Source organism: Crinia signifera, chromosome 5, assembly GCF_055691185.1.
Source record: "Crinia signifera chromosome 5, ASM5569118v1, whole genome shotgun sequence".
In the NCBI taxonomy this organism is placed as follows: domain Eukaryota; kingdom Metazoa; phylum Chordata; class Amphibia; order Anura; family Myobatrachidae; genus Crinia; species Crinia signifera.
In genome coordinates this window covers 156,884,292-156,897,758 of record NC_139221.1, presented here as the reverse complement: position 1 = coordinate 156,897,758, position 13,467 = coordinate 156,884,292, and the positions used below count along the sequence as shown (strand labels likewise).

The window sequence follows — 13,467 nt, the reverse complement described above, 5'->3', positions numbered from 1 at the left end:
TAGCTGCCCGCCCCTATACATGATTTCACACGGACAAGTGTCCGTGTGGTCTTGTGTTGCGGGACCTGGTGGAGCGTGCGGCCCTGCATTCGATGTTCGGCAACCATCGAATGCAGGGGCTGCTCCCACCATGGAGGAGGCGTATCCCCGTACAATTTCATGCGGATCGCCACATATCCGCATACGGACGGCAGGTGGCGATCCGTATGGAAGGTGGGGATTCGCCTGCACGGTTGCGGCCGCATATTCTGATCGGGCCGCACCGATCAGAATAAGGGCCCATGTATGTACTCGCTATTTTAAGCCTTTTTGGGGTATTTTTTGCTTCTTTCGTTACCATGTATAGTCTCCAAAATAGTTTCCCAAAAAATTCAAATCCAGTAGTAGTATAAAATAATAAAATATAGAATAAGAATAAACACTTTAAAAATACAAAAAAATTCCTTAAAAAATTTTTTCTATAAAAATATAAAAAAAAATATATATTTACATAAAAAGATTAACTCATTTTTTGCAAGTTGTGAGATCCTTGTTATTCTCCAACTATGATATTCTCATATCTATTAATATTTTTCACTTTATTAGAGATCAATTAGCCAGTGATGTCTGGACGATTTGTTATCATCCTATTAAAATAATAGTTGCCACATGAAGAGGTTTTACTCTCCATTTAAAACACAGACTGGCTTCTAAATACCGGCCCCGGCTTTCTCCCACTATTTATATTTACATTTACATTTTAGGCACTAGGCAGCGCTGTGTTAGGATTACATTATGCCCGGAACCTTAAGACAGGGCATTTCTCTATTCTTATTATATCACACGCACACGGCACCAGGAAGCCGTGCGTGTCATCTATGCGTGTCACCTACTGCAATTTCCGGGTCCCGAACTTCCGGTGACGCCGGAGGCAGCACGCATCGCACTACAGGCTTATAGTAAGCCGTGCGTTCCAGTGCGCTCCACCTGCCGATACTTCCGGGTCCCGAACTTCCGGTGACGCCGGAAGTAACATTGTTTTGAGCGTGATTTTTGGCGCCAACACCACACGCTCGTGATTGGCTACCAGAGGGATAAATAGCCGGGCCCGGGCAGTATAGTGTAGCAGCTGCTCCGGGTACCTTAGGGTTTTTACTACCCCAACAACGCTGATTGCGATGTACTTCTTGTGACTAAGTAAGTTATATTTCTGCTTTTTTGATGCTTGTTTGTTAACCATTTATGGACAAATCTATTGAAAGATTTCTTGCATTGCATGTTATAGGCTCCTTGAGAAAGGTCCACACAGGACCGAAACGTCGGGGCAATGTCCTACTGCATGTAAATTAAATCTGCTAAACCTATTGGAATAAAACGCCTTTTATATGGATTTTATACAGATTACTCTGGATTATTTACAATAGGCGAGTGCCTGACATTCCACAACCTGGATTAGGTGTGGATACCTCTTGGACTATAATTGGATGCAGGCTAAACACTTGCACCCTTTGTCTGGCACCCCGTGCTGTCTTGAACTAAGTGAGAGTGCGGTCTATACACAATACTATATATATATATATATATGACAAAGGGACCGGCTCTCCACGTAGTACAGTATAATCCACCTGGGTGCCCTCCCTGGAAGGTATCCAAATGCAGGCAAGGGTGTGGGTGGCACTCCAAGGAATTGAAAACAGGACCTTAAACCTGTTTAAGGTCCTGTTTTCAATTCCTTGGAGTGCCACCCACACATATATATATATATATATATATATATATATATATATATGTTGCTTGTGTGAGCCGGCACTACTTGTTAAAAGATAGCTGCCCAGGTGCCTCCAATGGAAAATGGATACAAGTAGAAAAAAGATGCGGCACTCAAAGGGTCTTCATATAAATATATTCAAAGGATTTTGCTCAAAAAGGTACAAACAACATGGGATTTAGCCCCGACGTTTCAATGCCCACACTGGCATTTTTCTCAAGGGCCCATGTGATGCTAAAACAGTTCAAACACAAAGTGACAGAATGCATAAGTTTTATACTAACCTTGCCGGGTGCTGGGCGGGAGCCGGGTGCAGCGTGGAGCGGTACTCACGTTTCCGTGTGTCCGCCCGTCCACTGCTGATGACGTCTGCCTGGCTTGGTTTCTCCGTTGCCTAGGTGACTGAATCCGTTGCCGGAGCGTCACTGCGGGGTTCGGTCCACCTCTGCCTGCAATCGCCTCGCCGGCTCCCTGCCCAGCGCAGAGCTGCAATTTAAACAAAATGGAACATGAGCACAATGTGAAGCACTACATATAATATTAATGATACCATATTAATGCTATGATGATACATACGAAGAAGGCATGATAAAAGGACGTTACTGCCATGCTTATGTAAAATACGTAAATGCTTCATTTAGAATTAATATGCTGACATAATAGTTTCTATAGCGACTAATTCAAGGGGAATGATAGAGAGGAGTAGAGTTGAAATTTAGCAGGGAAGACACTCTATAGTGGTGAAATGTTAGGGTAGTAAAGGTTTGAAATGTAGCAGAGAAGACATACTTAAGTGGTGAAAAGAAGGATTGGTTTCGGAAGTTTCCGAGGCCATATACGGCTAATGTTAGTTGCCTCTAGAAAGGAGTGAAATTTAGCAGAGAAGACACACTGCAGAGATGAAAAGAAGAGAAAATGTTATAACAGTGTTGAAATATAGCAGAGAAGACACACTAAAGTGGTGAAGTAGGAGAATTATAGTGTTGAAATGTAGCTACATTTCAACACTATAATTCTCCTACTTCACCACTTTAGTGTGTCTTCTCTGCTATATTTCAACACTGTTATAACATTTTCTCTTCTTTTCATCTCTGCAGTGTGTCTTCTCTGCTAAATTTCACTCCTTTCTAGAGGCAACTAACATTAGCCGTATATGGCCTCGGAAACTTCCGAAACCAATCCTTCTTTTCACCACTTAAGTATGTCTTCTCTGCTACATTTCAAACCTTTACTACCCTAACATTTCACCACTATAGAGTGTCTTCCCTGCTAAATTTCAACTCTACTCCTCTCTATCATTCCCCTTGAATTAGTCGCTATAGAAACTATTATGTCAGCATATTAATTCTAAATGAAGCATTTACGTATTTTACATAAGCATGGCAGTAACATCCTTTTATCATGCCTTCTTCGTATGTATCATCATAGCATTAATATGGTATCAATAATATTATATGTAGTGCTTCACATTGTGCTCATGTTCCATTTTGTTTAAATTGCAGCTCTGCGCTGGGCAGGGAGCCGGCGAGGCGATTGCAGGCAGAGGTGGACCGAACCCCGCAGTGACGCTCCGGCAACGGATTCAGTCACCTAGGCAACGGAGAAACCAAGCCAGGCAGACGTCATCAGCAGTGGACGGGCGGACACACGGAAACGTGAGTACCGCTCCACGCTGCACCCGGCTCCCGCCCAGCACCCGGCAAGGTTAGTATAAAACTTATGCATTCTGTCACTTTGTGTTTGAACTGTTTTAGCATCACATGGGCCCTTGAGAAAAATGCCAGTGTGGGCATTGAAACGTCGGGGCTAAATCCCATGTTGTTTGTACCTTTTTGAGCAAAATCCTTTGAATATATTTATATGAAGACCCTTTGAGTGCCGCATCTTTTTTCTACATATATATATATATATATATATATATATATATATATATATATATATATATATATATATATATATATATATATATATATATATATATATATATATATATATATATATATATATATATATATATATATATATATATATATATATATATATATCTCTATCCAGCTTGTGGACCGGCACTTCCCACGAATGAAGGTAAAGATGCGCTGCGTGCCCTTGTAAAATAAGGTAGTAGTCAGGATCCCTTAGCACAGGAATAACACGTCACTGCAGCATGAAGTTCAAAAGAAGTACGACTTCAAATTTGAAGTCTTACTTCTTTTGAACTTCATGCTGCAGTGACGTATTATTCCTGTGCTAAGGGATCCTGACTACTATATATATATAGATATAGATATATAGATATAGATATATATATATAGATATATAGATATATATAGATATATATATATATATATAGATATATATATATATATATATATATATATATATATATATATATATATATATATATATATATATATATATATATATATATATAGATATATATTTGTCCCTGTCCATTTAATTTCCAGTGGTATTTGACCCTTCTTCCGGAGTGTGGTGTATATTCAACAACCATTTTGACCGTCATTAGCACTGTGTCATCTTGATCTGTTCTATCGGCTTATAAACAGGCTCATTTTGAGCAGATCTACATTGAGCAGATCTTCAAATTCTTCTCTTGGACGCTCTTTTTATTTTTTTATTTTTTTTGGCTCTTGTCTTAAGCAGGTGTTTTTCCAAGTATGGGCTTTGTCTTGCAAGCCATCTTTTCTTGTCTTTGATGACGGTAGATCAGTTCTTCATACAGTTCCTATGTTCCAGCTGAAAGTTGTTTTGGCTTTTCACTTAGACCAACAAATTAGTCTTCTTGTTTTCTCTTCCTTTGCGACGGGTATAGATCATTAGTTCATTGGGGATAGATCATCAGTAGACGTACTTCGAGCTCAGGAATTATTGGACAAGACTTCTTCTGTATGTCACACAGATTCTCTGCTTGTTCTTTACATGGTTGGCCTGCTACAAAGCAGATTATTGTGCCTTGCATCCACTCTGTCAACACTTGAGCATATTTGTGTGTAGGACGGCTGGCATCAATTCAGGTTTCAGCGCATTTCACTAGAGCGGTGGTGCACTCCTGTACAGTGCAACATATGGCTTTGGTGGAACAGGTCTGTTGTGAAAACATGTTTTCACTTTATTTACTCCAGCAACGCCCACTTTGGCCATATAGTTCTCCAATCAGACAGCCTAAGCATTCCCTTGACTGTGAATGATTGTCGAAAATCCCAAGATCCAGAGTCCCCCAGCCTTGCTGCAAGAAAAAAATATGAATTTGATAACTTATCACTGATTGATTTTCTCTTAAGCAAACTTAAATCAAAGGGAAGCACATCCCAAAAGTTGTTCCCAAAATGGCTACTGCAGAGCACTGCATACCTGGTTAGCTATGCCTCACCTGTTGGAAGAATAAAAACCATTAACATTGGCACAAATTAATAATACAATAATAGTGGTCAGTGAGGTCGGTGGTCGAAAATCCTGGGGAAAGGGCTGGATATTCTGCATCTCCTAAAAAGTCCACATACCATTTAACCATTGGCCTAAAAGTAGTGACCTAAAAAACACACTTACCTTAACTGGATATACAGAATCGGTTAAACTTGATGTACTCGTGTCTTTTTATCAACTTCATAAACCATGTAACTGTGTAAGAATTACCAACAATAGACAGGGTGTATGTTTTTTTTTTTCTTGCATGCCCTCGGGGTAAGCATTTGGTTACTTTTCTTTGATCTCAGGATTTAAAGACAGGACCAAGTAGAGAATAGTAGTTTGGAGGCTGCATGTGAACCTTCTACCATACTTTGGGGGACATTTACTAAGATGTTCTATTTCACATGGGATGTTGCTATGGACAACACAACCAATCGGATTATATTATTTTATAGAAGGTGCTAAATAAATAAGAAGTAGGTTCTGAATGGTCCATAGCAATGTTCTTTGTTCTTTAGAATTTGTTCTTTAGAATTTGAATCAATGGCTTTGTACATAAAGGGAAACATTTACAAAGTCCGATGCTGATCCCTATAGTACCCCAACAGTTTAGGAACATTTATTGTTTATATATTTTATTTATTTTGAATTCTGCCATCCTTCTTTCAACTTTTGTTGTTTTTAAAATAGTGATAATGTTGTTTTTCTCTTATTTTCAGTTCTTTACTTCTGATCAGCTTTTACTAAAATCCCTTTTAAATATGTTACGGAGACTGATTGGTGCAATCTCTTCTACTTAATATTACAGGTTATTTAATAATCTCCTTACTGCTTTTGTTTTGGGGATAGGCCACTTTAATATGTATTTGCTCTTTATTGAATTTGTAGTTACACTTGCTATCTACATTGCCAATAATTCTCTTTCATACTTTTGCTAATACATATATATTGTTGTAATGCTTCTGGTATATGTGTATATATATATATATATATATATATATATATATATATATATATATATATATATATATATATATATATATATATATATACACACACCTTTTTTTTTTTTTTTTTTTGCATATAGCTGTACCTGAACTGGATAAATAAGGAGGGTGCAGAATTCAAGTGAGCTAAGGGCCTGAGCAAAGCAAAAAAGCACGTAAATGGGCAAAACCTGTTGCACTGCAGTTGGGGCAGATGTCCAGTAACATGTGCAGAGTTGGGTGGGGTGTGCTCAAACTGAAATCTACATTGCAGTGTAAAAATAAAGGTAGCTACATGTAAAAGCAGCCAGCGTTTATCCTGCAGAGAAAACATAGCATTTATCTATTAACTGGTTCTTATATAGCTCAGCAAAGGGATATATTATATGTATATTCCCCGAAAAGTAGACGACTGCTGTTCCTGGACTTCCCTGGTAATGTATGATTGCCATCACCTGTGGTGAAACACCTTTCTTATCAATTACCTAGCTCACCACAGGTGATGGTAATCATAAATTAAGAGGGAAGTCCAGGAGCAGAGCATTGTGTCCCTCCTGTAGAGGATCATGTTGGGAGGTATGATGTATAGATAGAGGGAGAGAGAGAGAGAGATATTAGTCTTGGCCTTTTATTTTTGTAGCAGGCTTACCAAGTAATCGGCATGTCAAAGCATTGTATAAACTTTTCAGAAACCTCCAATGGTCCCTACCATAGCCCAGACATGGCCTATTCTACCATCATGAGCAATGACTATCTCCCCTGGAAACACTTTTATTAGGAAGCCACATGTGCTGCTTAATCAGCCCAACTTTGATCAGTTTTTCTTGCTGCTGCTGCTGCTCTAAATCTTCCACATTACTTTCATGTGAAAAGATGCCGTACCTGCCACAATAAAATAAAATGTATGGGTCATTCCATGGAATATAGGACACAATACTTTTAAATAAAATTTCACATAACCTCTTTAGTATATTTATGCTGCTAAAAGATACTATATTGTGTGATAATTTAAAATGAATTTTATATTTATAGCATGTTGATTTAATGCATGTGTAAACATTGAACATATATGGATGTTGTTGAAAACCAATAAATATATTGCAATGTGAGTGACCTGTAACATGGGTCTTGTTATGGGAGTAGCAGAATTCTATTACCCAATAAATGTAACTATTTTATTAATCTCAGTTAATCCATAAAATAAACAGGCCTAAATTGAATAATTCGGTACTGCTTTCCTAGCAGGGCGCCCACGATTAGCATCGCATTAATCGCAAGCATCGTATGCATCTTATGTGTTTCTGCACCACAAGATGGATACGATGCTTGCGATTAATGCGACTACAGTGATTTTTTAATCGTACCAATTTTTATCGCATGCATCGCATCACTCGTACTGTAAACATACATACAATGTATGCGATGGACGCGATTTACGCAATTTCATACATTTGGCGCTCACAGGCCCATCACTAATAGGTCCAATTACCCTTTTTATGCATAGTGACATCTCTGATAGGTTTATTAACCATTATTATACCTGTGAAGGTATCCGCGTCCCCACGTGGGGCTCGCCACGCTACGGGCTCGGTGGCTCGCTGCGCTCGCCGCACTTTCTATTCTCAACTCCACGCCGACGTGGATAGTGGGGGTATGAAAATGTTGGAGGACGCGTACCGCCGCCCCTCGCGGGGCTCGCTGCATTCGCCACACTTCGGGTTCACGTTTATAGCGGGGATTTGGCGTGGGGCTGCATTGAACATGGTAAGCACCCATTTGGGTGCTTAACAGCACCCGGGGGGTTGATGTGGGGCTGCATTTAACATTGTAAGCAGCCATTTGGGTGCTTAAAAGCACCCTTTAGGGTGATTAGACAATTTGTACGTATAGGGGGCATACATACACCATCGTATATCGCACCCATCGCATTCATTGTACATCTACAACTACATACAATCCATACAAGTGACTCGATGAGTGTGATCATGCGATTTAAACGCATACCTCGCAGTCATAGCATCGCACGCATCGTAGCTAACTATAGTACTGTTTTTCATACGATGCCTGCGATTTAAAACCCTAAATCGCAGGCATCGCACAGATTGTATGCCATATAAAAATGTACACGATTACTGCGATGGGCGCCGTGCTAGGAAGCAGTACCAATAATTCAAATGGATTCTACATGTTAAGCCCTGTACACACACATTGATTTGCTTTTGATTCGATGTTCGATTAGATTTTCTATTAGATCTGGCATTAGATCAGTACTTTTGCATTAGATCTGTACTTTTGCATTAGATATCGAATGCGATATACATTCATGGTACATTGTACACATTCGATTTATTAGATCGAATTCGATATTTCCTTGGCTGCATAGTAGATTCTTCGGTACTTGTTTCCAAGCATGGCCCTCGTCGTAGGTGATTGCATACCTTAACTTATGGTATGCGATGGACGCGACCGACGTGATTTTAGGGCTATTTTTAGCCTTTTCCCCGACAATTAAAAAATCGCGTCCATCGCATGCCTTAAGTTAAGGCATGCGATGCGACCGATGCGATGGATGCAATTTCACATAGGGAACAATGTTAAATGGGCCAATGGACCCGATTGTATACCCACCCTTATGGGTCTTTTACATGAAAAAAGCCCCCCCATTGTTAAAGGCACCCCACGATGAATGTCAACCCGAAGCATGGCGAGCGGCGGAGGTACGCGTCCTCCAACCTTTTCATACCCCCACTATCCACGTCGGCATGGAGCTGATTTTATATAGTGTGGCGAGCCACCGAGCCCGAAGCGTGGCGAGCGGACGCGTAATATCTGTGAAGTAATGCGCAGGGCTCGCCACGCTTTGGGCTTGGTGGTGCGCTGCGCTCGCCACACTATATAAAATCAACTCCACGCCGACATGGATAGTGGGGGTATGAAAAGGTCAGAGGACGCATACCGCCGCCCCTCGTGGGCTCGGAGTTCTATTGAAGAGGAGATGTTGCCCATAGCAACCAATCACATTCTACTTATTTATTTATTTTTAGATGATAATAGATAGAATTTGGTTGCTAAGGGCAACATCCCCTTTTCAATAGAACTGCCATCTTAGTAAATTTACCCCTAAATAGTTAAATAAAAAAAAAGCTGCTTCTAAGCATTAATTATGACTACTTACCCTATATATTGTCATATTTTTAAAATGTTGCATTTTATGCTTCATTTTTGTGTGTGGTACATTTAAACTTCTACAATTAACATGAAATGCTATGTGAGTCACAAGGAATGACCTATATCTGTGTTTATTTGTATATAATAACATTCCATGCTATCGCCATATAACCTTTTGAGTATTTTCAATGAAAGGGTTTTTTAGGGGATTTTTTTCCTGTAATATAACCATACACATTATTGTACTGACATCTGTGGCTTTTTTTTGTTTTACAGGTGATGGCAACCCTAGAGAAAATAGTCCCTTCATTCACAATGACATGGACAGAAATAACTTTTACGATGGAAAAAACATGGCACTGTTTGAGGTACTGTACATCAGAAGTTATGCTAAGTAGAAAGTAAACAAGGCAGTCAAATGGTTTGTTTTTCTTTATCAAAATTACAATACAGTAGGTCCCGAAATGGAAGTATGTTTTTGTAGTATGTTTGTTTGTTTTGTTTTTATTTCTAAGAATAAAATGAGAACTTGGTGAAGGCAAAGACCATCGACCGTATTCAATGCGGCCAATGAGGGGGTTAAATGGTGAGGATTGCCAAAAACAAGCCACCCTCGCCCTTTAGCTCCACGCCGGCCACTCATCCTATTCAATGTTCTGTGGGAATCCTTGCTGTCAGAGGATGGCGAGGTTTGCTTCTAATGCAGGGAGCCCGCTACATTTAGCTGCGAGCCTAGCTGTTTTGGTGGCCGCACACGCTGTTTCCACCTCGCTGTAATAACCCAGCGCGGTGTAAACGGCATGTGCAGGGGCGGTTCAGTTGAATACTGACCTAAAGTGTTAGTATAAGTACTTTGTGCCATCTATGGAACCCATTTATAATTTAATATTTGCGACTAATTGCCCGAAAATGTGTGTTTTTGGGGAATTAACCACGAATATTAAGTACTGTCGGCATGTAAGCTGGAGGGACCACAGCCTGCTGCAATCCCTCTTGTCCATCCTGCAGCCACATCACCCATAAGGGTCTATGAGGGATGTGATGTTGCAATGTACCAATATAGGTGCGCAGCTACTGCTACTCTGGGCTACTTACCGTACTGCCAGGGAGGTAAATGCTGACCACGCATGCACAGACCCCCCCAACACCCGGCTGAGCTGTTCACTAGGACAGGCTCCTTTCAGAGCCCCTGTCCCTGCCTCTGTCTGGACATAAATTCACCCATTAGGCTTGCATATTCAGTGCAATACTGGGTGTTAGATCCTGCCAAGATCACACAGTATATGCGATCCTTAGCCACCCACACATGCATACATTGGGTATACTGCCCTTTCCACAAAACATAGTCCGATTTGGAAAAAGTAATTCACATGTCCAGGTGTAATCTCTAGAGTACAAGTGTCTCAGGGAGTACGTTTTTGAGCCCTTAGTGGTCACATCCAACCTTCCCAAAATATAGTGTTCTCTGGGGTGCCTCAGAACACTTGCACAGGTGCCTTGGGTTGGTGCTCTTGGGCCAATTAAAATGATTTATAGTTTAATAGGAAAAAACAGTGCTGGTGGATGCCAGTAATAAGATATGTGGACAAACCAAATTAAATCCTTTTCCTCACCACATATTTAAACCTAAGGATTATATCTAAACAAAATTTCCTATGATAACTTTTTATTAAAATATTCATCAGGGGTGCCGTGAAAGAAGATTATGGTACTCGAAGAGGGCGCCGTGATAAAAAACAGTTTGGAAACCTAAATAACTCAGCAGGAAGTGGTATGTCTTCCTGTCTGCAGAAAATGCCTGAGAACTACACACTTAATTTAATTTGGTGCAGTTTACCCAAATAAGAGTGTCAGCTGGAAAAGGGTCAAGGGTTCAGTTTCCTGCAGGTCTTCTGGTGTACTATATTTAACATTTTAGAGCCATAGCAGGTATAATTTAATGCAAAATGGTCTGTTTCTTGCCAATGAAGTGGAAACTTTTTTAAAGCAAGAATAAAATTATCAAACAGTCCTAATTCTACCTTCTGAAATAAATACACTAGCAATTTTCTGTGTTTTTTTCACTGGGATACTGGCACTAGGTTGACACCACTAGGTCGACATGCATGCCATCCCCCACTCCCTGTCTCATCGTCAGCATCCACCATCTGCAGCTCCCTGGGAGTTGCATGTGATTTATCACATGCAGAACTTGGCACATGAAGTGCCTAATGGCATGTGATCCCTCCCGGGGAGCTACCGGTACAATCAGGTCCGGCTTGTCCTTAGGACAAGTCGGACTAATGTATGGGGGCCTTAATGCTTTATCATTTGTGTGCCAAGTTGTTTGAGCAGAACTGCACGTGTCTATTCATAAACTGGTTACATTTCAATTTGGTTTTAACAAGCTTGAAGAAGAATCCTAAGTAGTCTTAAAAGCTTGCAACAAAAATCTTTTCCATTAAACAATAAATGTTAGCAGAAATCAATGTAATTTTCTTTACATCTAAGTCCTCAACAGTGGCTTTTTTTAAATGACTTCACTGCACATTTCACTTCAAGACCTCTTGACTAAACCAAAGCTGCAGTATTTCGTGTACGTTCCATTCAGATAAAAGTACCAATTTTGGCATCAATGAAAACCCATTTTGCAGAAAAATAAATTTGCGATAGACTGTACCTGGGTTCTGATTTAGAGATGTACACAAATGCATTTGCAACAGTAATCCAACACACAGCAAATGTGTGAACATATGCTAATGCTGTAGCTACCTTGAAGTACTGTGTAGAGACACCTACGGCCACTTAGTAGATCCAAGTTAAAAGGAGTGAATCTGAAAAATAGCGCTCAGAGGTAGCTAGGTTCAAAGGTAAATAACCTTGTGCAGATAAAATATAAATATACAAAACCAGATACAACTTGTCAGAGATCACACAGGAATTGTATACAATAGATGGAGTGGGCGATCCAGATTAATCCATCAGATTCTCCCCTAGTCAACATAAAGGGGAGACATAATATAGAGCAACATGCAGATCAATCAGGTAAAAAAGGTTTTAATTTGAACAATGCACTTACAAAGTGGTGACTTGTTTAAAAGGCATAAACAGTATGGTCCCAGGCAAACAGCAGACATGCAGATGTAAGGGGTTGTCCTTCAGTCTGGGTTCTTTGGTCCGGAAACAAGGGGGGCTCAGTACAGGATTCTCCGTTGCCGCACATGGTCACCACGAAACCACACGTCCGTGGCTTAACGCGTTTCAGAAAAGATTCCTTCGTCAGAAGTGTGTGTTAAAATGTCCATCGTAGGGAAATTTCCCTATTTCCCCCACCAGCACTTCCAGCACTTTATGTCTCTCCTGATGAAAAGGCGCACAGCCTTGAAACGTCGCTAACATGAGACAATGATGTATTTGCACAGAGATGATATAAAAACCTGCTTCAAGAAATCCGTGAGTGCCGCTCTTTTCTCCAAGGCTCTGCCATAAGCCGAAGGGATACCAGTTTGTACCAATGCAAGTGAAGGCACCACGGTAGAATATATCGCTTGTCCGGAGTGCCGAGCGTATCTCAGTGTGTATGTGTGTGTATGTGTATATATATATATATATATATATATATATATATATATATATATATATATATATATATATATACCCCTTCAATTAAAAGCATAATCATTACACCTGCTGCTAATCGGCATACAGTGTCCAGTCTCCGTGTGAAAAGAACATGGAGGTGCGTTCCACAAAGCCGAAATACGTCACCGCATGTGTTCCAATTACCGGAAATGGTCATCCTCATCGGCTGGAAGCGGCTATGTGTTCCAGAGCGGTGCCGCTTGCGTTCCATCCTCTTTCTTTAGCACATAGTATACAGAGGAGGCACTGAACGTAAATATATATAAAATATTTTCAACATTTCACATGGAAAACGGATGCTGTGTACAATCACATATTCTCCAGTTATTCAAATACTGGAAAGATAAAAAGAAAAACATATTTTTAAATACAATATGCATTGATATCTCACCAACACCAAGTGAGTAAATAGTAAAAAGAACAAGACATATAAGATAGAAGTGCGTAGAAAACGATCTAAATTATTAACTCAAAAAAGGCTTTAACTCAAATTCCCCATTTAATCCCTTCGGGACT

At 40.1% G+C, this 13,467-nt stretch overlaps 1 protein-coding gene across 4 annotated transcripts in view; it reads left to right on the top strand.

The window, feature by feature from the left end:
* The window catches only part of SLC12A7 (solute carrier family 12 member 7), a 267,868-nt gene that overhangs the window by 137,444 nt on the left and 116,957 nt on the right, over window positions 1-13,467 (top strand). For all 4 annotated transcript variants that reach the window (XM_083188158.1, XM_083188159.1, XM_083188162.1 and 1 more), the window contains exon 2: window positions 9,607-9,698. In XM_083188158.1, coding sequence (XP_083044284.1) covers window positions 9,607-9,698 — 92 coding nt within the window. The remainder of the gene's footprint in view (window positions 1-9,606; window positions 9,699-13,467) is intronic.